The sequence below is a fragment of the Neovison vison genome, chromosome 13 (assembly GCF_020171115.1).
Source record: "Neovison vison isolate M4711 chromosome 13, ASM_NN_V1, whole genome shotgun sequence".
Lineage (NCBI taxonomy): Eukaryota > Metazoa > Chordata > Mammalia > Carnivora > Mustelidae > Neogale > Neogale vison.
Window position 1 is genome coordinate 102,336,484 of NC_058103.1, and position 23,283 is coordinate 102,359,766.

Here is a 23,283-nt window from a genome sequence, read left to right on the forward strand (position 1 = left end):
CAAGTCATAGCCTACAATGTCTCCATCTTCAGTTTTGCATATGCTTCTTTCTTTCCATATAGATCTTTCATTCTTTCCTTAGAACTCTTACACACTTTAAAAAGACTCACCTCATGCTTCATCTCAACTCTCCTTAATTATCAGGTTCAGGTTATATGGCTTTCTTATATTACTTTATCAGAGCACTTACCCATCGATCAGTATTCTCTCTTCCATTAGAATGTGAGCTCCTGGAAAAAATAAAATCTATCCTTGATATATAGACATGCATTTATTCATCCAACTTAAATTTACTACGCAACTATAAGACAGTAAACCAGGTTAGGTGTTTGTTACATAACTGTGAACAAAACAATTATGTTCCTGCCTTTGCATAGTTTATAATATAGTCAAGAAGAAAGGCAGTAAGTCAAATAAGCAAATACTGTGATATGTTAAAAAAGATTATGAGAGGGGCACCTGGGTGGCTCAGTGGGTTAAGCCGCTGCCTTTGGCTCGGGTCATGATCTCAGGGTCCTGGGATCGAGTCCCGCATCGGGCTCTCTGCTCAGCGGGGAGCCTGCTTCCTCCTCTCTCTCTCTCTGCCTGCCTCTCTGCCTACTTGTGATCTCCCTCTGTCAAATAAATAAATAAATAATCTTAAAAAAAAAAAAAGATTATGAGAGTAAAATGGGGACCTACTTTAGGATGTACGTCAAACAAATGCAAACATTTATTGAACTAAATGTTTTCTAAGAGGTATGTATAAATTATAATTTCACCATAGGTATAGGTGGACCAGGTTCATCACATCCTTGTCAACAGTGACTCTGCTTAACACAGGGTTGTCACAAACCTTCAATTTGTAAAAAATGTAGTATCTGCAAAGTACAACAAAGTAAAGTGCAGTAAAATGAGGTATGCTTGTACTAAAAATCAAGGAAAAAAACCACATACATGATCAAATACATCTTATAAAAGAGGTTTGATTAAGCACAAGTAAAATACTAAGACTAGATTTATATATATATAATCAGGGTTACTGAAATGTATGGCTAAGATAATTTCAAAATAATTACTTGCAACACTATACATTTTACTAAATAAAAAGTAGTATTAAAAAATCAAAAGCCAAGTCTTTCTGGGATTCAGAAGTCTGAAGAAATCACTGTCTAGCTTTTTTAAAAGAGCAAATTCCAAAGGAAACCCTGCCTCTCCCTTGGTTCACTGCCAAATGATTCACAACTAAAATATTTCTGGGATATGAGAATATGGGACAAAGTTAAAAAAAAAAAAAGTCCATTAAAAAAAAAAGTTCAATGTTTAAAAGAGGACTGGCATGAGGAAGAAATCATATATTAAAATATATAAAATAGTTTTAATAATTATTCATTAATTTAAAAATATTTTATACTGGACAAATAATTAAAAACAAAACTTGGTAGTTGAAGATAAAAATATTCAACTGTTAGTGGTAATAGTTGAGAAGATTTCTTGGACTAGTTTCTTATATTAATATAAAACACATTAAAAAATTCCAAAAACATGGGGTGCTTAGATGGCTCAGTCATTTAAGCAGCTGCCTTCAGCTCACGTCATGATCCCAGGGTCCTGGGATCGTGTCCCACAACGGGCTCCCTGCTCACTGGGGAGCCTGCTTCTCCCTCTCCCTCTGCCTGCCGCTCTGCCTACTTGTGCTCTCTGTCAAATAAATAAATAAAATCTTAAAAAAAAAAATTCCAAAAACAAAGAAGTTACTACTTTGGATAACAAAATTTATATTTTACAAATGATGCACATATTTCTGAAACTTTTAATCCACATTAAAGGACAAAGAGACACAAATTAAATAAGTCCATTTCTTCTTAAGTCCAAATTGGCTACAGCAAAATCAGGTGATAACAACTTTTCCAAATTGATCTATGTGGTTCTCGGAAATTTAATCAGTATAGATAAGAAAAAATAATTTATGTTTTATCACACATTAACCTTTTCAGTTGAAATAATGAGATTTTTCTGGAAAACACTCTCATCTCTGCTTTGAGTAGCATATTTCAACACTCAGTTGAGATTTTTGCGAAGAGATAGGGGATCTATCCCCAAACCTATAACACCACAGAAGGTTTGTCTTTTTAAAAACAAATTGATGGTTGACCAACAAGGAACTGTTAACTGGTAACTTTTCAGAAGCATGTATTTTTTATTTTTAATCTTAATTTTTGGCTTTTGCAATGGAATTTCATCAAGTTTTTAAAGATAACTTTATTAACTTGCAACAATCATTTTAAAATAGTATATAAAAACTGTCACAATGGGTCAGAAGCAAGGTTTACATTGGCTCTAAATTAACCCTGACAGTGGCAAGATTCAACTTTTTGAGCCAATCTCAACAGACTGGTGATATAGTTCAAATTATTAAACATAACACACAATGATACATATTGCTCTTGAAAAAAGCAAATTATTTTCCTATTTACAGTTTTTGGAAAAGGTCTACTATAAAAATATTTCTCTTCTCTGTTTCCCTGCCATGATAATGTTAAAACATATCCAGATTCTCCTCAAACATCAACCATTAAAAGTATAACATTCCATTTTAGCTGAAACATTCCTTCATGTAGCCAATATATTTTTTCAAGGCACTCTAAGAACTCTCAAGGACACTAAAATAAAAATGTTCATCTTGTCCACTGATCTTCTAGGCATATTTCCCCTCAAACTTTTCTAATTTGAACACTGTTACAATGTTTTTCTTCATTTTCCATGGTAGAGTCCTTAAGTTATTTTTCTTTTATTTGGAGCTTCTCCTTCATTTTCAACTTGCTGAATAGGCAGACTTTTGGTTTCCATGGAAACTGGATTCCTGCGGCTGCGTGTAGGCATTCTTGTTCCACCAACCTAAAAGATGAAGCAAAGAATGGTTTAACATGTTTACAAAATATTTATATACAGTTAACTCTGCTCTGTATTATTTATATATGTACTAATTACCTTGCAACTCGTCCTTTATATGTTTTTAATCTCCAGCTATTTGGCTGCTTCTAAACAAGCTTTAATCTGACACAGTCTAAGGTACTAAACTTTCAAACAGCAATCAGGGAAGGAAGAGGTAAGGGTAGATAGAGAGAAGCAGGGGAAAACCACTCTTTGTGTTAAATCTGGAAGAGACTGAAATGTTAAATTAGAAAATGATGGAAGGACAGTACTCTTGAGCAATGTGTTTGCAATAATGACACTGAAGGGCAGGAGAAAGCAAGAAATGAAAAATACAAAGAGAGAGAAAAATAAAAGGAACAGGTCAGAGGTGGTAAAGAGGGAGAAATAAAATACAGAATTGGAGAAAGGGACAAAGAATAAGACAGATGAGTCTATAGGGAAAAAGGGGGAAAATAAATGTGAAAAACAGGAAAGCAAAAGAGAAAATAACTCAAGTAAAAAGGAAAAGTTGAGGGACTAAAAGAGAAGATTCTTGCAAGAAATAAAGAGAAAGGGGGAGAAAAAACTGGAAGGAGGCTACAGAGGAAAAAAGGAAGAGAAGTGGGAGGAAGAAAGTTTGTTAGGGTGCTGGTTCTATCTTAATATCGACTCCTCCTCAGCACAACTAGCTGCCTACCCTCACTTTCTAGCCCACACAGACTACAGAAATGGGAAGGCATATTCTTAGGATACAATCCCTTGCTAACTGTAGTCCCACTGAAGATGAGACCTGGAAATTCTGTCATCTCTTTGGCCACTGAGAGCAGATAGTTTTTAAAAGGGGTAATGGATAAAGTCAGCCTTTGGAGAGAAGGGCCAAAGCTGTACAGCCTAAAACCATTTGCCCAGAACCTGTCCATTTCTGCCTCTATTTTCCCTGGCCACCTTGCACCCTTTGTTTCTTTACATCCTATCTACTGAATTACAGACCTGATGGTGATGGGTGATACTGCTACTCCAGACACATTCATATTTCCTAATAGACATATTATTAGCATTGCTCCACCGGGCTACTGGCTCACTAAGAATGAATCAGACTCCAGCTTCCCTAACCTAGTATGTTATCTCTTCAGAGGCATTTTTTGGTTTATGATCAGGTGACCATAAAGGAAAAAGTCCAGCTGGGATTTGAGTGTGCCAGTGTGTTTGTCTAAATCTGATGAACTTTTCTAACACACTAATTAGAAAATAGCTGTGATTTTTAGATTATCTACACTACTGCCCACTCAGCTGGTATCTACCATTAGATTACACTGACCACCCTGATTGTATCTATTTTATCGCTGAGGAAAGCATTTTGAAGCTTCTATTGTAAGATTTGTGTGTGTGTGTGTGTGTGTGTGTGTGTGTAAAATGAATGTTTATTGTAGAAGTTGTAGAAGGAGAGAAGGGATTGGCACAGAGACTTTGCAAAAGGACTGGAAGTGGAAGAAGTCAAAAGTAGCATAGGAAACAAATGAGATTCTCCTATTAATCTCTTCTCCCTGCAGCAGGAGGCAGACATGGACTCTATTAGGGTGTCTCTCAGGGTTAGTACCTAAGGCACTATACAAAGATGAGAAATGAGTTCAAGAGGACAGGAACTAAAGGATTGTATCAGAGGCAGATACATTTATGAGTTGTTTTTTAAAAAGATTTTATTTAGAGACAGAGAGAGACAGTGAGAGAGGGAACACAAGCAGAGGTAGTGGGAGGGAGAACCAGGTTTCGTGCTAAGCAGGGAGTCCGATGTGGGGCTTGATCCCAGGACCCTGTGATCCTGACTTGAGCCAAAGGCAGATAGGTGCTTAACAACTGAGCCACCCAATTGCCCCTGTTATATGAGTTTTGACACCATGAAATATGTGGATGATTTTTGTTTCATATAGGGTCCTACTTGCTCAGGTTTCCTGAAACTTCAGTCTTTTCCTGCTGCTGCTAAGGCTAGAAACCCTATCTGTGCTTACCCTGACTGGACTAGAAAGTCCCATTCCCATGGCCTAGCTAGGAGGAAGTAAATAAGGAAGGTTGGGTAATTCTCACCAAATGTAGAGCTAGATTGTAGGGGGGTATGTAAGAGATCACCAAAAACTTTCAAGGGCTTAAAAACATACCAAACCAAACATTAACTATCTACCCATTTACTCTACCTAACAGCTGATCTTAGATAATTTCACTAAGGATCTGTTTCTGTCACTGAAAGTGTGAAGTGTCTTAAAAAATACAAATCAGCAACTGCTCAGTGGCATACATATAATTGAATTGTTTGATTTCGTATTTATGTGGCCAAACCCTGAACATACGGCATTGTATCAAAGTATTAAACCAAAAAGGAGTAAGTTATCCTCATACAGAATTACATGTCACAGGAAATAGACCATAACCAGAATTTCTTTTTTTAAAAAATTTTTTCAAAAAGATTTTTATTTATTTAAGAGAGAGAGAGTGAGAGAGAGCACAAGCAGGGGGAGCAGCTGGTAGAGGGAGAAGCAGGCTCCTGGCTGAGCAGGGAGCCCCGATGGAGGACTCGATCCCAGGACCTTGGGATCATGACCAGAGCCAAACACAGACACTTAACCAACTGAGCCACCCAGGTGCCTTGCAGAATTTCTAAATTAAAAAGAAATCATTATCCTAGAAAGAACATAAATCTTTTAAAAGAAGTTTTTAATTATTATATTTAAGTTAGTGACAAAAACTTCGCCTTAATTAGTTATAATAATTACTACTCAAATGAAATTTAAACTGGAAATAACCAACCAGAACAGTAGATAAGATGGTCTAAAATATTAACTTCATCCACTCTTTCTTTTTTTTTTTTTTTAAAGATTTTATTTATTTATTTGACAGAGAGAAATCACAAGTAGACGGAGAGGCAGGCAGAGAGAGAGAGGAAGGGAAGCAGGCTCCCTGCTTAGCAGAGAGCCCGATGCGGGACTCAATCCCAGGACCCTGAGATCACGACCTGAGCCGAAGGCAGTGGCCTAACCCACTGAGCCACCCAGGCGCCCCAAACTTCATCCACTCTTTCATTTGTAGCAACTAGTTAACCATATATATTCCAATGGTCAAAGTTAGCTAAGAATGTGCAAGGAGTTTTCATTTCTAAAAAGAGCCTCCCAGGGCGCCTGGGTGGCTCAGTGGGTTAAGGCGCTGCCTTCGGCTCAGGTCATGATCTCAGGGTCCTGGGATCGAGTCCCGCATCGGGCTCTCTGCTCGGCAGGGAGCCTGCTTCCCTCTCTCTCTCTCTGCCTGCCTCTCCATCTACTTGTGATTTCTGTCAAATAAATAAACAAAATCTCTCTAAAAAAAAAAAAAAGAGCCTCCCAAACAGTAACATTAGGGTAAAGAACTGAAAAATGTAAACAACTTCATTCAAGGTAAATTATTTAAAAAAAAGTCCTCAATATTTGCATTCCAGCTATTTTTAAAAGGACTTGAAAACATTTATGGATTAATATAACACAGAAAGAAAAAAATGAACAAAAGATATCCACAGGATACACGACTGACAGATGTTCTGGGACACAGATATTAAGAAGATTATGGAAGTCAGAATAATTTTGACCCCAAGATTTCTGGCAGCCCAGAAGGAAAATACACTTAGTTTTTATTTCCTGAACACTTAGATTCATTTGTATAGAACAAAACTTTTCCTACAGCTAAACCTCAAAAGGAATTATCTTACATGATATAAAGAATGAGTGACATAGTGAAGAGTATCTCTAGCCATGGCTTTACAAAAGTTTTAGACAGGGAAAAACCATTCAACTGGTATTTCTGGGAAGGATTCAATAAAGAGAGTAATGTTAATTATAACTCAATAAATACTGAGTTATACAATACTTAGCAAGCAATTTAGTCTTTAACAGTTTATTGTACATTTAATAAGGTACTGCATTCACTAATTACTAACACTTACTTTTTAATTTTTCTATATCCTACTTATCAATTTTTAATTGTATCATCATAATTTTATGGTAAGTATTCTTCTGCAAATTGCCTCAAATATTTAATGAAATGAAACAGTACACATAAATAAGAATCACAAAAAAATATTACTTTGCTCTTCACAAGAACACAGGGATTCAACTCTGTGGATGTATTACTCATGCTCCCACTGGGGAAGCTAATAGAATTTTCTTTAGTTGACTTATAAACATTACAAAAACAGAAACTTCCACCGACGATGACTGGATCCAGTAAAGCATACAACTTTATCCACCCTTCTTATGGATACAGTTTTTAGGTGATGATGTGATAAAGGTGGATATGAAGTTGAAATATTATATTGTAAATGACACAGATGAAAAATTAACAACCTAATGGAACATTTAACTGCAAAAAAGATCTTACCTTTTGTTGTGGTGTAGGACCTAGTGATTTAGGCGGAAAAGTACAAGGTATTCTTCCATGATGGATATGATATGGTAATAACAGACTGGGATCTAAAGGGACCCAGGGAACTGAGAGACTGGAAGGCACACCAGGAAGGCTGCAATGTGTTTTATGCAAATTGTAGGCTGTCCTAGTAACTTTTCCATCAGAGGTCTTGTAGATCAGGAGTGAAGAATCTTCTGCTGCATGAGACAACAAGTAGGAACCCTCCTGCAAGCTAAATCATATAAGGAAATTTCAACTCACTGGCTCATGGTGTCAATTTCAACAGTATTTTCTTATCATGATCTATTAGCAAAATCAAAAACAATTATGGGAATGGAATACCACCTCTAATAATATTTTATGAGCAAACAAGATTTAAGAAGTCTTATTTTTTAACAATTTTCATGATTTTTAGGCAACTGATTTTAATTTAAAAGTTCAGGATACATAATTACTTTCTTTTTACTGTTACTTCAGTCAATTTCTAAGTAGTCAGTAATTTATGGGAAACAAATAGTCTGTTAATTCTCTGATCCACACACAACATATACTGAAAAGCATCTCATGAGTGTACATACACAGTATTCCTATACAGGCCATTTTAATCCATTCAACAAATATAGCTCTTGCTTTGTATCCAGTAACACAGAGATTAAGAGATATAAAAGGGAATGTGGCACATTCACTACACTTAGCTTAAAATAAAGTAGAAGAAAAAAATGGATCACAATACAAAGTCCTATGAGAATAATAATAACAACAGCAGCTGATAGGTATTGAATGCTTACCATGACCTTACCGTCATACTGCTTATATCCATTTTATTATTAAATCCTCCACAACAAATCTTGAAGGCATAATATTAATAATTCATCCCATATTACAGGTGAATAGAAATTAGAGATACTAAACAATTTGCCCAAAGTTCTGAGTGTAGGGCTTAGCTATAAACTCAGGTAGTTCAATTTATAGGCCATACCTATAATCATGATCCTCTACTGTTATAATAATCACTTCTGTCAAACATCATATCTACCTTTTCCTTTTCTCCTTACAAAGGTTTAAGGAATTCAATGTATCAACATAAAGAGCTAAAAGGACAGGATTAGTATTTTGTGCTTTCATAGGATTTTACATTCCTCTAACTCAAAGGTGCCAAGAAAAACCTCAGTTCTTTCCCATATCATTTAAAATAAGGATTAATCACACTTCAGTTATACCCATCTGCCTACAAGCCCGGTAAGTGATATTTCCATTAATTTTTTTTTTTTTTTTTAAGCAGAAAAGAAATAGGTGTTGACAAAGGAAGTTCAGAGAATTACTGTTACATTCTGGAGAACTTTCTTTTTGGAACAACCACTTTCATATTTTCATATAAGGGAATGAGAAATAACGAATTTGGTAGTAGGAATAAATAACATTTCAAAGATTGAGTTTTTATTGATGAAAATCATATTTTAACCACCTTTACTAAAAATGAGGAAAGCTCTGGTTTACAGAGAATTCATGGAGAAGGAGAAACTTCAAGGAGGAGTATTTTAGAAGTGCCATTACAGTGCAAAGTACATGGATGGATACTAACTATGGTGGGCAGAATAATGACCTTCCAAAGATGCCTGGATACTAAACCCTAGAACCCGTAAATATGTTACATTATACGGCAAAGGGGTTAAGATGGAATTCCCAACCTGCTGATTTTAAAATGGTAAGATTTTCCTAGACTATCTCAGTGGGCCCACTATAATCATAAGAGTCCCTCAATGTAGAAGAGGGAAGCAGAGGGGAGATATAACTATGAAAGAAGTTAGAACAATGTGAGTGATGTGAGGATTCAATGTGCTTCTGAAACCTTGAAAAAGGAAGAGTGCCACAAGCCAAGGAATGCAGATGGCCTATAAACTTTACAGAAGTCAAGAAAAGAGACCATACCCAGAGCCTACAGGGAAAAAAAAAAAAAAAAAAAAAAATTCAGTCCCACTGACATACTGCTTTCAACCCAGAAGACCTATTACACTTACAGAATTGAAAGATAATAAATTTGGGTTGTTTTAAAACACCAATTTTATAGTAATTTGCTATAGTTGCAGTAGAATATGAACACACAGACTAAGATATTGATAATAAGATCTCAAAAAGCATTAAACAAATCCCAAGTATAAGTACTGTCCCCCACATGAAGAACATGATATACAAAATAGAATTTCTGCCACAGAATCACTTAACTGAAAAGTACCTAGGGAATCAATGAACTCAACACCATCATTTTATAAAGAAGGAAACGAACATCTAGTTGCATCACAGGTAGGAGAGTTAGAACTTTTGAGATTTTTCACATTTATTTCAGACTCTTGAATTGTTTTTTAGTTTTTCTTTTGGTAAGGGTATAACAGAAGGAATATAAAAGTTCACATATTAAAACAGTCTGAGAGGGGCACCTGGGTGGCTCAGTGGGTTAAAGCCTCTGCCTTTAGCTTGGGTCATGATTTCAGGGTCCTGAGATCGAGCCCTGCATCCAGCTCTCTGCTCAGTGGGGCGCCTGCTTCCCCCTCCTCCTCTGCCTGACTCTCTGCCTACTTGTGATCTCTCTGTCAAATACATAAATAAAATCTTTAAAAAAAAAAATAAAATAAAATAAAGCAGTCTGATAAATCACCAGATGGAGAATCCATATTCTAAGACTTCTCATGGACTTATTGATTTTGAACACTAGCTCTATGTTGCTTTCCTATCCTGAAAATGTAAACAGTATATCTATGCTAGGCTCCATAATGGCCCCCAGGATATCCACATCCTAATCTCCAGAACTTTTGAAGGTTTTTTTTTTCCCTCAATTTATTTATTTTCAGAAAAACAGTATTCATTATTTTTTCACCACACCCAGTGCTCCATGCAAGCTGTGCCCTCTATCAGAACTTTTGAAGGTTTAATGGCTTTCCAAATGTGATTAAGGTACAATGTGATAAAGGAAGCAGAAATTTGAGTAATATGCTTTGAAGATGGAGAGAGGCCACAAGTCAAGAGATATAGGTTAGCCACTAAAAGGTGAAAATCAGGACAAGGAAATGACTGCTCCCTTAGAGTCTCCAGAAATAATCAGCCCTGCTAACACAAATTTAGTTTAGTGAAAATGATTTCAGATTTCTGACCTCCAAAACTGAAAAAGAGTAAGTTTGTGCTGTTTTAGGCCCATAAGTTTGTGGTAATTTGTTACAATGCCAATTGGAAACCAATACAATAGAGGCTTACAGAAAAAATGTTTAATTGCAAGCAAGTCAGATACTACCTTATTATTTTCTTATTTATATCTTCACAATTTCAACCTTGACAAAAGAGAATAAATCTTGCATTTCTGGGTTACATTCTATGACCCCTAGTAACATATATTCAAATTTTCTGTGAATTTTTACCCAAGAAATCACATATATCAATGCCGAAGGTCCAAAAAAACTTACCTACTCAATTTCTTCAGAATGTGTTGGAGGATGTTAAATAAACTTGAAATCCTATTAAACAGAAGAAATTCTTGTAAAATTAAATAACAAAAAAGTTATTCTTAACAATTACAGCTCCTCAGGAAAAGAAATACCCTAACAAAAAAAAAATGAAATAGAAAACAGAATACCAAAATCATTTGATTAAATTATTGTTTACTTAATTTTTGCCACTTGCTGATTTCTCTTCAAAATCATAAAGTACTTGGTCTGTGTAAATCAGGGCAGTTGTAAAGAGATCACTATTTTATATTCAAATTATAAACTTCTTTAAACGTTCAAGAAGTCTTTAGCAGAACTAATTTGTGGAAGAGTTTGCCTTTTAGGGATGGTGGTGAATTAGCTTCCAAAGAAACTGAGAGGTATTTTAAATGTGTGATACCAGAGAAGCCACTGACTGGTGGCAGGATAGTTAAAGGGAAATGAAATATATTTCTTTAGTGTCTATTCTACCCGAAATTCATTTCCCCTACAATTTATTTAAAAATGGGTTTCACTGAGAAAGGTGGGACAGGCAGTGAGCAATGCACAGAAAAGCTTTTTAATTCATGTAAAGAAAAACTTACTCTTCAAAGGAGGCAGTCCTTATAATATAAGTGGATATTTTTTAAGAACAAGCAGAGAATTCAAACTTGAACCTGAGACCCTTCAAAAATTGTGTCAAGCCTCAAAGCTGGAACTATGCAAGCAGTCTAAGGATAATTGCTCACTCTAATCATGAATCAAACTTACTACCAGCCACTCTAGCTCAGCTGTGTGCTCTGGAGCAAGTCACTTTAAGTTCCAGTTTTCCCCACCCATAAAATCGGGATAATACTCCCACCAGTACTTTCACAGAAAGCTGTCAGATATAAATTAGATAATGTTTGTATGTTATTTTCCTTTGCATTTAGGTATTTGGAGTCCTGAGCCCAAGAAACTCATTTCAGTATGATGTATAGTAACATGTGGCACAAGGGAAAATTTTAGAAGTTAGGATGTCTAAACAATTGTATACAATCCTTAGAGCTAAGAATCTATATCACTGTCCTACTCTTTCCCATCCCTGCAAAGGAGTGCTCCCATGCACCTCCCAGATGGTGGGCTACTACTCTTGCTCTAGCCTCCTTTGCCTGAAGTAGAAAGACTGATATCACTGGAATTTGATTTAATTTGAAAAGGGACATGATTAATATAGATGGATCACAAACTGGGCTAGAGGAAGCCTCAGTGTATAAAAGGATTAAAAGTCTTGAGAAGATAAATGATTTAAACTTAACAAATATTTAGAAATAAACAAAAATTAGTGATTACATCAGCAAATTTTAAAAATCCCACCACAAAGTAAACTTTCTTACTTGAGTGCTGAAAGTTTTTCTTTTAATTCTTCTGAGGTAATTTCTTCTAACAGAAAAAGTTTTGAAGTAAATGCATCGATATGCCCTAAAATAAAGTATCAGACTTAAAAAGAGCAATTGCAGTATTTGGGGGGAAGAAAAGGTTATACAGTCTTCTTAAAGATGTTTTTACAAAACTGTAACAACCTCAAAGGAACTTTACATTCTAAAAAGAGGAAAATTATACATTTTATTAAGTTTATTAAGTGAAGTTGTATTTTACTTATTTTTCTAAAAGATTTTATTTATTTATTTGAGAGAGAGAATAAGTGGGGGTGGGGGCAGAGGGAAAAGGAGAGAGAGAATTTCAAGCAGACTTTGTGCTGAGTGCAGACCCTGAGACAGGGCTCAATCTCACAACCCTGAGATCATGACCTAGGTGATACCATCAGTCAGATGCTCAACCGACTGAGCCACCCAGCTGCCCCAAAACTGTATTTTAAAATGACACAAAAGTATTAGTTCTAAAATATTTGCTGAATATGGAAAAGTTTACACATGTGCACACCAAAAAATAATCTCTAAGGGCCAAATTAAAGAACAACTGTTAAAATATTGGTGGATCTGTTTCCTATTAGTTTAAGTTGCATTTTCATAGAGATGACATTTTTAGAGAAATATGTACCTATTATCGACACCAATGGACAGTCCAATTTATAGTATGGGTATGCTCTACACATACCTAAGACACACTTGGTTCTTTTTTTTAAAGATTCATTTATTTATTTGAGAGAGAGAGAGAGAGGGAGAGGGAGAGCACGCACGCATGAGCAGGGGGAGGGGCAGAGGGAGGGAAAGAAACCTGAAGCAGACTCCCTGCTGAGAGGGGAGCCTGACACAGGGCTCAATCCCAAGACCCCAAGATCATGACCTGAGCTTAATCAAGAGTCAGCTGCTTAGCCAACTGAGCTACCCAGGCATTCCCACACTGGTTAAGATAAAAATTAGATTATAAAAATCAAGCTTAATTATTTACAATAACCAAAATATGGAAACAACCTAAGTGTCTAACAACAGAGGAATGGATAAAGAAGATGTGGTGTATATATACAATAGAATATTACTCAGCCAAAAGAAAGAAGGAAATTCTGCTTTTTATAACAACAAAGACTTAAGGGCATTATGCTAAATGAAATAAGACAGAGAAAGAAAATATTACATGGTATCACTGACATGTGGAATCTAAAAATAAAAGTCAAACTCATAGAAATAGAGTAGAAAAGTGGTTCCCAAAGGCTAGGGGAGGAAGGAATAGAGAGAGGTGGTAAAAGGGTACAAGCTTTCAGCCATACAAGAGTCTGAGATTCTAAAGGATAATATGGTGACTACAGAAGATAACACTATATTGTAGGACTGAAATTTGCCAAGAGAGAATGTAAATGTTCTCATTTTAAAAAAAGGAAAAACATAAATGTGTGGCGATGGAGGTATTAATTACCTGGATGGGAGGAATCATTTTGCAATGTAAATGTCTATCAAATCTGATGTACACTTTAAATATCTTACAATTTGATCTGTTAATTATACCACAATAAAGCTCAAAAATAAAATCCAGCTTTTAATTAAAGCACACAAGATTCCACACGGTTTAAAAAAAAAAGTGCTTGGGCGCCTGGGTGGCTCAGTGGGTTAAAGCCTATGCCTTCGGCTCAGGTCATGATCCCAGCGTTCTGGGATTGAGCCCCACATCTGGCTCTCTGCTCAGCAGGGAGTCTGCTTCCCTTCCTCTCTCTGCCTGCTTCTCTGCCTACTTGTGATCTCTGTCAAATAAATAAATAAAATCTTTTTTTAAAAGAAGTGCTTAAAGTCTTACTTCCTTACAAATATGACATAATTCTAGAATTCCAAGAAACAAAGTAGCAAAGGTTGACACTTCCATTTTAAAAAGTAATGTGTGTGTACTACAACAGCACAGGTTAAGACAGGACACTTAGGCCTTGAAATATACTGAGAAAGAATGATATAAAAGATAGCCCTACATTAAATGTTATATAATCAAGTCAATACAAAAACCATACTTAAAAATATCAATTAGTATGACAAGAGTATAACACTTACCAACGCTGAAATAATACCATTTTTTGTTTTTATTTTTGAACTTGCAATATTTAGTTATCAAAACACATTACCTGTGAAGCTGATGCTAATCACTGGGACAACAAAAAATGCACATAATATCTCATTTTCATATAAAGCCCCCTTCTATTGGCTTTTATCCCATAAAAAGAATTAGAAACATTTTTACAAGATGCTTTTCTTTAAAACAACAAATCTATTTTTCCCATGCCTACTTGTTATTTCCTATGCCAAGTTTTAGTTTCACCTCTACAATTCTAACACTCATTATACAGTGACATTTCTAATAACAAAGACATATTTTAATGCTTTAATAACTGTAGAAAGGGAATATTAAATACAATAAAACATATTTAGACATTTACTAAATATGCCTTGAGGAGATTAACAAGTCTTAGCTTTTTAAAGAAATCTCAATAAAAAATATGTATTATGGTATATGTCAAATATGGTCAGCCAAAAATAACTACATAGAGAATGCCATGCTAAGTTCTATGAGGCCTACTTCCTCAAGAAGTAAACAATTCTCTCAATATTGGAGCATTTTCACCTGGGGGCCTTAGATGACTCATATGTGTGTTGAGATATTTATCTCCCCAGCCCTTGGGCAGCTGAGAAAGGCTTGGGATGGAAAGTTTCCCGGCCACTGCCCTTCAGCCGTGAGCACTCTCTTTTGTATATCAGTGTGCTATCCAAATATTTTTGTGTGTGTCAGGTTGAGAAACTGCTTTACAGAGTACAAATAAGGTCTTTATATAATACAATTAAAGGCTTTATATACATGTATCCAATCATAATACACACATATATACATATAAACAGGTAGTTCTTGCTTTGTATGCAGTATGGGATGATAAAAATAATCATACAAGCTGAAACCAAGCAAGCGATTTTAATGATCAATGTGAAAAATTACAATTGTTCCATAACCTTTAAAATTTTTTGTCAAGGGACACCTGGGTGGCTCAGTGAGTTAAGTGTCTGACTCTTGATTTCAGCGCAGGTCATGATCTCATGGTTATGAGATCAAGCCCCACATCAGGCTATGCACTCAGTGGGGAGTCTCATTGAGATTCTTTCTCTACCTTTCCCTCTGCTACTCCTCTGACTTGTGCACATGCGTGCGTACTCACTCTCTCTCTCAAATAAATAAATAAATAGATAGATAGATAAATAAATAAATAAATCTTAAAAACATTTTTTTGGTTGGGGCAGCTGAAAGGTGCAATTAGTTAAGCCTCCAACTATTGGTTTCGGCTTAGGTCCTGATCTCAATCTCGGGACTGTGAGATAGAGTCCCTGTTGGCCTCTGCACTCAGGAGTCTGCTTAAGACTCTCTCTCCTCTGCCACCCTGCACACCCCATGCTCTTTCTCTAAAATAAATAAATAAATCTGAAAAAAATTTTTGTCAAGGAGTGCCTGGGTGGCTCAGTTGTTAAGCGTCTGCCTTCAGTTCAGGTCATGATCTCAGTGTCCTGGGATGGAGCCTTACATAAGGCTCCCTGCTCAGTGGGAAGCCTGCCTCTCTCTACCTCTCTCTTTCTCTCCAGCCCCCTGCTTGTGGCTTGTGTTCCCTCTCTCAGTCTCTCTGTCAAATAAATAAATAAAATCTTAAAAAAAATTTTTTTGTCAAAACATTATGAATTCTCCAACAATTGTAAATGTACAGGGAAATGAAAAAAAGCAAAACTGATATCTATTTAGTATACTATAAAACACTAAAAACACTGAAAATTAAAGTATTGTATTTCTTTATAAAAAAACTTATCAAGAGCAGTTTGAACATGGGTTGTCACCTTCTGAAACAACTTATGATAGGAAGCCATGGTCTGTCAAACTCCTTTCTAAGTTGGGATCAGCTTCCAACATTGTATCCTTTGTGTTTTATTATTATTTTTAAAAGATTTTATTTATTTATTTATTTATTTATTTGACACAGAGAGAGTGAGAGAGAGCGCGAGCGAGTGCGCACACGCACAGGCAGGGGGAGCAACAGAGAGAGAGGGGGGAGAAGCAGGTTCTCCTGCTCAGCTCAGATGCAGGGCTGGATCCTAGGACCCCGAGATCATGACCTGAACCAAAGGCAGATGTTTTAACCGACTGAGCCACCCAGGAGCTCCTCCTTCGGGCTTTAAATGTTAGAAAATATCTCTAAGACTTCTTTTCATGTAAAATCTTATGCAGGTATCACTTTTTCATCCTTTACACAACAACTACTTTCCTTATTTATGTCCGTAAGTTTGCCTTCACTAAATTCCTGTGGCAGCATATCAAGAGTCTCTTGAACATCAACAGTGTCAACGTTCCTACTGTCAGCTGTTTTTCCTATAACTTCGTTTATGTTCAATTTGAATTTTACTTCCTGCAGTATCACTTTTTATTTCTTTGCTGTGCTTTAATCATTGTGTGCCAATACTTTGATTATCCACTTTTATAAAATTACACGAGTTTATCAGTGGGAGATAGGGATGGAACACAAATATACACTTTGTTTTTTGTTTATGAACTCATTAACAGGTGACCACTGACAGAGTTTGGAAAATGGGACATGACTGGTCCATCTGTTATTTATGTAGTGATATGTGGACTGAAGAGTCAGCTGTGAAGTCTGTACTTTATGAAATTAGTCATAGTACTCTGTAGTAACTGAAACTCAGAACTGTGCAAAAGCAAGGCTGGTCTTATGTCAACTATATAGAACTGATATATATTAAAGGATTAGAAGGCAGATAAAGAAGTTGCGATAAGATTCCTTTGGGAATTTTCTTTTCTTTCTTTTTTATTTTTAAAGACTTTATTTATTTGACAGAGAGAGAGAACGTACAAGCACACAAGTAGGGGAAGCAGCAGGCAGAGGCAGCGGGAGAAGCAGGCTTCCCACTGAGCAGGGAGCCTGATGCAGGGCTCAATCCCAGGACCCTAGGATCAAGACCTGAGCTGAAGGCAGCAGCTTAACAATTGAGCCACCCAAGGTGGTCCACTTTGGGAATTTTCTTTAGGAGTATTTCTTAATGTTTTTATGGGACCTGAGGATAAAAAAGAGTACTACAATTGAGGGGAAGAGAACATGTTCATAGTAAAGTGAAACAGACAAACATTAACAACAAAATAAGTACATTTATTCTACCTGAAAAACAGACTATGAACTACAAAAGTGGTTCTCAAGATGCAATCCCTAGACTGCAGCATCAGCAGCACCTGAAAACATGCCAGAAATGCTAAATCTTGGGTCCTGATCTAGACCTACTGAATCAGACACTGTAGGGTCAGGGCCAGCACTCTCTACTCTAACAAGCCCTGTAAGTGATTCTGATGAACTACAATGTTTGAGAATTACTGAACTTATGTCCTGCAAACCAATGGGCTCCTCAGTTAAAGAAACCAACTGAGATCTACCACTATCTTCTAAGACATGTTTTATCTGAATTGCTCAATCATGCAGATAAACTATCCTCCCTGTTTAAAGGATCTAACGTATTGACCCCCAAATTTGATTTTTGAGGAGAAATTATTTTACATTTCCTTTAAATCTTGGGATCATAGTCTGGCAAAAATGACAACAAAATGCTTAAGTTAAATACAAGAGTGCCTAGCACTGGTTGAGAGGAAAATAGGCCACAGTTGAGGAGGGACTATGGTGCATGAATGCATGGGAAAGAGAACATACCACTCGGAATGTTTCTGGTCAAGACTCTGATTTCTAACAGTAAAGTCATTTGTTTTAATTTACACTGATTACTACTGTCACACAAAATGCTTCCCTTTTGTTACATCTGACACCTCCCCACCCCTCCCTCAATTCTTCTCTAGCCCTTTTTAGTTTTATGGCAAAGTTACAGACACTTAAAAACTGTGACTCAATTCTGGTCCTGCCAACTGATAAACTCTGTATCTATGAATAAGTTACTTACTTATTATGAACTTTACTTTCCTCTATTGCTTATAGCAGCAGTCTACACACATTAAAAACTGTTCATTAATAGCACTTAACACAGACCAAATTTTTTTGAAAAATGAAAAAATATACAATGTATGGTTAACTATGCTTTTTGTTTTGAGAAATCTTGGTTTAAAACTGTGTGATACAACTCTTTGAAGGATGGACTCAAAGTTTAATTCATTTTGCAATACATTTTAGTAGCTGCTATAGCTAAAAAAGATACAATGATACAAAGATCCACATGCAATAAATGCCTCATTGCTGGGCGTACTAGAGTGACAAGATTGTTTCTGGTATCAAATACCAATAACACAAAGGTTTTTCTCTAAATTCTACTAGTAGAAGGCCATCTTCCCTGATGCTAACCAGTTTTTCTGGTTAAAGCCCCTTAAGACAGGGGCTACACTCTTATCTCTGAGGCTCTCTGGAAGATTTTTTTTTTTTTAAGATTTTATTTATTTATTTGGAGAGAGACAGGCAGATACGGAACACAAGCAGGGAGAGTGGGAGAGGGAGAAGCAGGCTTCCTCCTGAGCAGGGAGTCTGAGGCAGGGCTCAATTCCAGGACCCCAGGATCATGACTGGAGTGGAAGGCAGAAGGTTAACGACTGAGCCACCCAGGTGCCCCTCTCTGGAAGATTTTAAAAAGGATTTTTTTTTTTCCTAAACTGATTCCAAGTTTGTAAAATACATAGATGTACAAGTTTTTATTTTGTTTGTTTGTTTGTTTGTTTAAAATAGTGGCATCTTTCATTTTTGGCAACAAAATCATACTTACAGACCTAAGGATGATGTATAGCATGACTCTTTGGGGGGAGCATTCATATGGAATGAATGAATGAATGAAACTTATTTCAGGATCTATCAACAAACTGAACACCAACAAACTGTGTAATAAGGGGTCCCCTGGGTTTTGTGATTCTCTAAAAGAGCTCAAGGATTCAGCATACAGGTGTACTCATAGCTAAGACTTACTACAGCAAAAGTATGCAAAGCAAAAAAATAAAAATAAAGAGTAAAAGGAAAAGATGTATGGAGCAAAGTCCAAAGGAAACCAGATGAAATCTCTGAGTCTTTCCTGAATTTCTATCTGGGATGATGAAAAGGTTCTGGAAGAAGATAGTGGTGATGGCTGCACAACTCTGTGAATCTACTTAGTATCATTGAATTGTACTAAAAATGCACGCTGAATTGTACACCAAAATGGTTAAAATGCTAAATTCTATGTTATTCTAAAATACGTGTATTTTACCACAGTTTTAAAAAAAAAGGTCCTTCCACTGAAGTCACGTAAGATGCACTTAATTCTTCTAGCAACAGTTTTTTTGTATATTGGAAAAGTTTCTTATAAACTCAGCACTCAAGTTTTTTACTGGAGGCTCATTACATAGGTGCCTTCCGTCTAGCACACACCAAAGACTCTCAAAAGGAAAGCAGATGTTTAGAATAAGCCACATTGTTTGTACAGTGTAGGTACTAGGAGCCATCCTTATCAGCTAAAGAAAGTCTTACATCAGTACAGGGAACAGTTTACTAGTCAAGTTCCCAGATATGCATTAAGGGCCAGCTTTGCAAATAGGTCTTTTCAATGACTGGCAGTGTCAGTCTGGCTACATCAACTCTTACCTGCACAGACCCTGAATAGCAACACATTAGCATTCAGTGGGAAACAGACTGGTCTTTCTAGGGTCCAAAGTCAAGCTTCAAATTATCTAAATCCCTATAATGGAATTAAGGTTAGTCAATAGTACTCCTGTCTAGAGGAAGATAATATTTTAACTTTCTCATTATCTCCATAATTTTTCATATACAGTAGCTGGCCCTTATTAAAGAACATCCTGGTATACAATGAAATAACATGTTAAAAAAAAAGAAAGAAACATGTTATGAGATGAATTTTGTTCCCCTAAAAAAGATATGTTGAAGCCTTAACCCATAGTACCTCAGAACATGACCTTCCTTGGAAATAGGATCATAGCAAACATACTTAAAGATTAAGATGAGGTCATACTGGAGCAGGGTAGGCCCTTAATCCAATATGACTGGTGTCCTTCTAAGAGGAGAGAGACACACAGGAAGAAGATGCCACATGATGAGAGAAGATGCCACATGATGAGAGAAAAGGAGACGAGAGTGATGCATCTACAAGTCAAAAGATGCCAAAAATTACTGGCAGATACCAGAAGATAGAAAAGGCAATGAAGGATTCTCTCCTCTGGGCTTCAGAGGGAACATGGCCTGGTGACACCTCGATTTTGTATTTCTAGCTCTAGAATAGTGAAACAAGAAATTTCTGTTGTTTTAAGCCACTTAGTTTGTGGTACTTTGTTACAGAAGCCCTAAGAAATGAATACACAAAAGATAATAGAAAAGACACACTGGAAATTTAGATAACAAAGGTACTGGACACAGACTTTAAAAGAGTTTTGCCCAATATTCTAAAGGAAAGATTGAGAATTTGCCAGAAACTCTAATCTATAAAAAAGAACCAAATGGGAAAATCTAGAACTGAAGAATACAATAATTGAAATTAGGGACAAAAGTCATGGTTTAAATAGTTTATTAGAGGGGCGCCTGGGTGGCTCAGTGAGTTAAAGCCTCTGCCTTTGGCTCGGGTCATGACTCGGATCGAGCCCGGCATCGGCATCAGGCTATCTGCTCCGCAGGGAGTCTGCTTCCTCCTCTCTCTCTGCCTGCCTTTCTGCCTACTAGTGATCTCTGTCTGTCAAATAAATAAATTTTTTTTAAAAATCTTTAAATAGTTTATTAGAGACAGGTGAAGAATTAGGAATTAATGAGCTAGAAAAAAATATCAAAAATAATACATGAAGAGTCAAAGGAAAGATAATAAAGAATGTACAGGACATTAGGGTTACAGTAAGATACCCTAATGCAATGAAAATCCCAGAGGAGAAAGAGAGAGAATGAGGAAGAAGAGATATTTAGTGACATAATCACTGAGAATTCTCCAAAATTGTTAGAAGTCATCAAGTCACATATTCAAGGAACAATATAAACCCCAAAAGAAGTACTTACAAAGAAAGCCTAATGTAAGTACATTAAAGAAAATTTCTGAAAAGCAGAGAGAAAGATACAATTTTAAATCTGCAAAGAAGAGAGATGTATTACTGTTAAAAGAGGAAAAAAAAAGATGGACACCTGACTTTTCAACAGAAACAAAAGAAGCCAGAAGACACTGAAATATCTATCCTTCAAGAATAAAAGCATAGGAACGCCTGGGTGGCTCAGTTGGTTAAGTGAGCCTTTGGCTCAGGTCATGATCCCAGCGTCCTGGGATTGAGTCCCACATCAGGCTCCTTGCTCGACAGGAAGCCTGCTTCTCCCTCTTGCCTCTGACTCTGCCTGTGCTCACTCTCTCTGACATAAATAAATAAATAAATACTACTACTAATAATAAACCTTTTAGATGAATAAAAACTGGGAGTTTTTGTCACTAAGATATCTGTAATAAAGATAACATTAAATACTAAAGGCAGAGGAAAATGATAGGAGTTAGAATCTTAGAGATATAGAAGAAAAGCATTAAAAAGGGTAAAAATATGAATAAATATAAATGAATATCAAATGTATACACTAATAATAATATAAAAAAAGTAAAATACTGTTTAATAGGGATGAGTCAGTTATAATTATTAGAGCACCACTATCCAATTGAAATTTCTGTGAAGCTGGAAATCTCTATCCTGTTGAACATGGTAACCAGATGCAGCTTTCAAGCACTTGAAATATGGCCAACATGACTGAGAAACTGAATTTTAAGTTTTGCTTGATTTTAATAAATTTAAAATAGTCACCTGTTGTTAGGAGCTACTATATTGGACACCTCTGGAATAACCCTTTAAAGAGTAGTAGAAGAGTATACAATTGTTTTAATATAGAACTATCCTGTTAAACAAGGGGAAAAAATGGAATAAAAAAACTCAGTTCATAAGAAGGCACTAAGACCAAAAAAAAAAGGTTCTTAAAACAATGAGTCAAATAGAAAATATATATTAAAATGTTAGATATAACCCCAAACTACTAGGGATGTATAGTAATTACTGTAGATACTACAGATGTTTAAAGATCATAAGAGGACATTATACCTTTATGCCAATAATTTTGAAAAGCTCAACAAATTTCTTAAAAACATACACACACACACAAGTTTACAAAGCTGGTGTAAGAAATTAAACATCTGAATGGCTCTAAAATGAATTTAAAAACAGAACTGATAATTAGGAGCTCCTCAAAAGGGAAAACTTAGGTCCACATGCTTCCTAGGTAACTTTTACCAAACATCTATAGAAGAAATAACACTAGTTTTACAGAAATTCTACCAGATAAAAGAAGAAGAAGGAATACATCCCAACTCATTTTATGGTATAAATATAACCTTAACACCAATACATAAACAAGGTATTATAGGCCAATCTCACTCATAAACACAGATGGCAAAATTACTATTAACAAAGTTAATATTAATATTAAACTAAATCTACCAATATAGAAAAAGTAACATATTATGATCAAGCTGGGTTTATTGCAGGAACACAAGGTTCGATTAACATTTTAGGATTAACATCCTGACTCAACAGGAGTCATCACATCAGTAGAATAAGAGAAAACTCATATAATCACATCAGTAAAAGTAAAGAAAATATCTGATAAGGGTTTTTTTTGCCCATCCTGCTTAAAATTCTTAAATTAGGCATAAAAAGGACTCTTTATTCTAATTAAAGGTTTCTACAAAAACCTACACAAAATACCAAACACAATGGCGAATTATTGAAAACGTTCCCTTTTAAGATTAGAACTAAGACATAAAGGACCATTATTCAACTTGTATTCAAGTGATAGGCAATGAAGGCAAGGAGAAAAAGGTATATAGATTGGAAAGAAGAAATAAACTGGCCATTATTTGCAGAAGACATGATTGGTTACTTTAAAAAAAATTATTAGAATGAATAAGTGACTTTAGTGGAGTTGCTAGATAGATCACTATATGAAATCAGTATGTAAATAAATTTTATATTTTAGAAACAAACCTTAAGAAAATAAAATGTCACAAATATCATTTGT

The 23,283-nt window shown here is 35.8% G+C and overlaps 1 protein-coding gene across 6 annotated transcripts in view; it reads right to left on the reverse strand.

Moving 5' to 3' along the window:
- Nucleotides 1-1,737: 1,737 nt before the first annotated feature.
- The window catches only part of ICE2 (interactor of little elongation complex ELL subunit 2), a 63,722-nt gene continuing 42,176 nt past the window's right edge, over nt 1,738-23,283 (reverse strand). For 5 of the 6 annotated variants that reach the window (XM_044230021.1, XM_044230018.1, XM_044230019.1 and 2 more), the window contains 4 exons: nt 12,146-12,230; nt 10,770-10,820; nt 7,291-7,549; nt 1,738-2,877 (listed from right to left, as the gene is read on the reverse strand). In XM_044230021.1, coding sequence (XP_044085956.1) covers nt 2,755-2,877; nt 7,291-7,549; nt 10,770-10,820; nt 12,146-12,230 — 518 coding nt within the window. In that variant the 3' untranslated portion in view covers nt 1,738-2,754. Of the gene's footprint in view, nt 2,878-7,290; nt 7,550-10,769; nt 10,821-12,145; nt 12,231-23,283 lie in introns of those variants that run through there. The other variant, XM_044230023.1, reaches the window with a different exon arrangement.